Source organism: Capsella rubella, unplaced genomic scaffold (assembly GCF_000375325.1).
Source record: "Capsella rubella cultivar Monte Gargano unplaced genomic scaffold, Caprub1_0 scaffold_6, whole genome shotgun sequence".
Classification (NCBI taxonomy): Eukaryota; Viridiplantae; Streptophyta; class Magnoliopsida; order Brassicales; family Brassicaceae; genus Capsella; species Capsella rubella.
The window spans coordinates 11,662,032-11,666,090 of NW_006238918.1; the positions used below are offsets into that span (position 1 = coordinate 11,662,032).

A 4,059-nucleotide genomic window follows, 5' to 3' on the forward strand; every position below is an offset into this window, starting at 1 on the left:
CAAAATAATTACTGTATATTAAATTATCCTAACTTATATTAATTTCTACTAGCATAGTAGATGACATTAAGGTTTTTATCCTATCTTAGACTAAGCGCCGTTCCAACCACAAAGTCACTCGCATCACACATAATCTCAAAATGTAGTTCCAATCCAGAGGTGAAACTATTGGAGCACTAACCAAATCATCATGTATCTTCTTGAAAATTTCGAGACACTCCTCATCAAACTTAAACTCAAAAGCAACATCTTTACTTACAAGCCTTGTGAGTGGTCTTGCGATATTGGAGAAGTCTTTAATGAGTCTTCTTTAGAACCCAACGTGATCCAAGAAACTTCTTATCCTTTTGATTCGAGTTTGGCGGTGCTAAGTTGGTCACTACTTCAATTTTGGCTCTATCAACCTCAATCCCCTTCTCGGATATCTTATGACCCAAAACTTTGCCTTCTTTAACCGTAAAATGACACTTTTCCCAATTTAGACCCAAAGATGTGCCTATACACAAGAAACTAACTTGAAGATCGCTCTACACAGTGATCCTTGGATATTCTCAAACTGAAAGTACATATCTTTTCCTTGAGCAAAACTCTAGGAAAATCTATGTCTCACGCCGTGTAAAATTTGATAAGCATGTGTTCGCGTTCACTAACCCAATCTTTCCATCTCCACAACTGAGCCCAAACACTCCATCTCCACCAAATACTTTCCATATAAACGTGGTTCTAATCAACAATCCACATCCACCTACACCTTTTTCACCACCTTCGCCACAACCGTCACTCGTACCATCCATCCCGCCTAGACCCCCGAGATCTGATACTAACCTACAAGCTAAGGATTAAACGGCATCACAGCATACACCGACAGAAGATGGTGCCTCTCTTACTCGCTCATATGATTCAAGAAGTGTATTGGCCTCTTCTTATTCAGGCCCACCTTCGTGTACTATAAGGTATGATAGAATACAAAAAGCTAATAGGGAAGAATCAAGGTTCAACTAGTGGAAGGTCTTCTCTAGTTGAAATGTCCTATGCGTCTTTGACGCGACAAACGTCTCCGTCACCTACTCCTCCACAACCTTCTCCGAAAACACTCACTTAATGATCACACGCCCGAAAAATCATATTCTTAAGCAAAATCCAAAATACAATGACCCGACTGCTCTCTTATGCAGCATTCCGGCTGAAACGCGAAAGGTGAATCAAGCTCTCAAATGTTGCCTTTTTCATGGAAATTGATGCTCTCTCTCGCAATTGAACATTTGATCTTGTTCCCCGAGAGTCTCATTTCAACGCTGTCGAATGTAAGTGGGTTTTTAAGAAGAAGTTTCTTTCTAATGGTTCTCACAACAAGTGCAAAGCAAGGCTTGTGGCGAACCGCTACAATCAACAATATGGCCAAGACTGTACCCTCAGTCCGGTGATCAAGTCTACCACCATCAGAATTTTTTTTGATAATGCGGTTACTAATTCATGGTCAATTCGATAGCTTAACTGTAACTTTTCTCCTTGCAACGTTGAATGAGGAAGTCTACATGGAACAACCTCTAGGTTTTATTGACATTAATAATCCTTCTGATGTGTGCATTCTTTGCAAACGTCGAGCGTGGTACTATGAATTTTCTGCTCAGCATTGTTTTTCATATTTCATTATCTTAAACGTCTATGTTTGTAATCAAATTTGGAGCTGCATTTGTCTATCTAGTGTATGTTGACGATATCCTCATCATGGGAAAAACCTAGCCCACCAAACCATGAATTCAGCGAACACTCAATCTCTGGGGTGAACGGTTCTTTGTTAAGCATGTTGAGGATCTAAATTACCTTTTGGCCATTGAAGCCCGACGAACATCAATCAGTTTCTATCTCTCTTGGGACAATTGCATACTCGACGTTCTAGACCTATATGGCATGGCAAACAAAACACCCAAGGTCAGACCAATGGCTTCTTCCATGAAATTAGCTCTCAATGCTGGTAAGCCTTTATTTGCCTAGTTGGAGTATAGTAAATTGGTCGGACGGCTACAGTGTCTAGCTTTCACACGCTTGGATATAGTTTATGCCGTTATTCCATTGTCTCAGTTCATGCATTGTCTAATGGAAGAACATTTGGCAATCTGCCAAACAGGTTTAACGATACCTTCCTGATAGACCAACACATGGTATTTTTTAGCAAAGAACAAGTTAACACTTCATGCTTTGTCAGATACTTACTGGACTAGAGACTCAGATGACTATGTTTCAACCAACTCGTATATCGTCTACCATGACAAACATCCAATCTTGTTAATATCTAAGAAACAAAATGGCGTAGCAAGATCCTCTAATGAAGTTGAATACATTGAATTGCGTATGTTACATACAAACTAAGTTGGATATGTAAGATTTTGATTGAATTCGGGATCTCGCTCCTAGTTCCACTGGTTGTTCATCGAAGTTACATTTCTATGTGCGAATCCGGTGTTTCACTCCCGGATGAAGCACATTGTTATTGAATACCATTTTGTCTGAGACCTAGTACAACAAGGAGAATTATGTGTCGCTCATGTAAACACTAAAGATAAATTAGATGATGCCTTGACTAAGCCTCTTTCACGTGAATGGTTAATTCTACTCAGAGACAAGATTGGGGTCGTTAGTGCCCCTCCATCTTGAAAAGGCGTGTAAGAGATATGACAATATGATTCCCATTTAAGTCATAATATTTGATTTGTATAGTTTAGGAACCTTGTGTAACTAGAATAACCTAGAGTGTCCACTCCTTACTTTGTATAAGTACACTATGTACAACACTTATGAATATAAGAAAACACATTCTCTTTATTTTTCTTATTTTTTCCTAAGTGAGTAAATATCATATAAATGAAAGTGGTTTACAATACATAACCTAGAGTACGAGCAATATAAACTTGTGTAATGATCTTAATGATTTACATCAATATATATAAATAATATAAGTTTTGCCATATATCTATATATCACAATACTTCCCTCAAGTTGAAGGAGAAACTACCCAACTAGGAAAATAAATAAAAAAACTGAGGACCTCCCAATGCCTTGGTGAAAATGTTTGCAACATGATCTTCTAAATGCACATACATTGGTATGATGAGGCCAGCTATTATCGAATCTCGAATATGATGACAATCAAGTTCATATGCTTAGTACTGTGAGACTCCAGTTTGTGGAGAGACCAAAGCTTTGTGTTCTAGATTTCACACCAATGATAATAATTAACACCAATGATAATAATTAACCCTCAATAATTATATATCGTTTAATAGTAACAGTCTTTTAGTATTCCCAAAGAAATAAAGAAAAAGTAGAAGAGAACTTAAAAAAAGAGAAAAAGCATTTTCAATGCATGCTTTTTTTATATATATAAATATCCTCTCTATTTTTTGTTAACTCGTAACTTAAAAGAAATCCGAAACGTCTCACTTGAAACTCACATCTAATAATGGCGACTAAAAACCTAAACCAAAGTGAAACTTCTTTAGGATCCCACGAGTCTTCTTCCTCCGAGGAGTAAGACGAAAAAACATCTGCTTCATCCACTACAACTGTTTATGAAGACACCTTGGGCTTGAAGGTGTAACCTTCTTCTCAATAAGAAGAAGAAGAAGATGAAAGTGGAGAGATAAGCTCCGAGGAAGAAGAAGAGGACAGTGGAGAGACAAGCTCCGAGGAGGATGAAGCGTCTTCTGAAGACGAAGAACCCACAAAGGAACAAACTCCGTCCAAACCCGAAATAGCCAAGGAGAAGGAGATTTCTTTTCGTAAGAGGAAGAAGACGAGAAAAGTGATGAAGACATCTCCGAGGATGACGAGGAAGAAGTTTCAATGAAGAAACAACAAACTCCTTCCATAGCTGCCGAGTTAGCTAAGGAGAAGGAGATCTGTGTTTTTGGCAAGGTACAAAAGCGTGTAAGTGAAGGGACTTCGTCAGAAGACATGAGTGCTGAAAAGAAAGTGAAACCGAGTGTAAAGAGATCTGTTCGTGCTCAAATGTGGAGCAAAGAAGATGAGTTGCTTCTACTGCAAGGAATCATTCATTGC

The 4,059-nt window shown here is 38.3% G+C and overlaps 1 protein-coding gene across 1 annotated transcript; it reads right to left on the reverse strand.

Annotated features, from left to right (window-relative positions):
• Nucleotides 1-296: 296 nt before the first annotated feature.
• Nucleotides 297-794, reverse strand: LOC111829984. The gene is made up of 2 exons (XM_023780300.1): nt 611-794; nt 297-496 (listed from the first exon to the last, which is right to left on the reverse strand). The coding sequence occupies exons 1-2, from the start codon at nt 792-794 to the stop codon at nt 297-299; spliced, it is 384 nt and encodes a 127-aa protein (XP_023636068.1).
• Between the last annotated feature and the right edge of the window lie 3,265 nt (nt 795-4,059).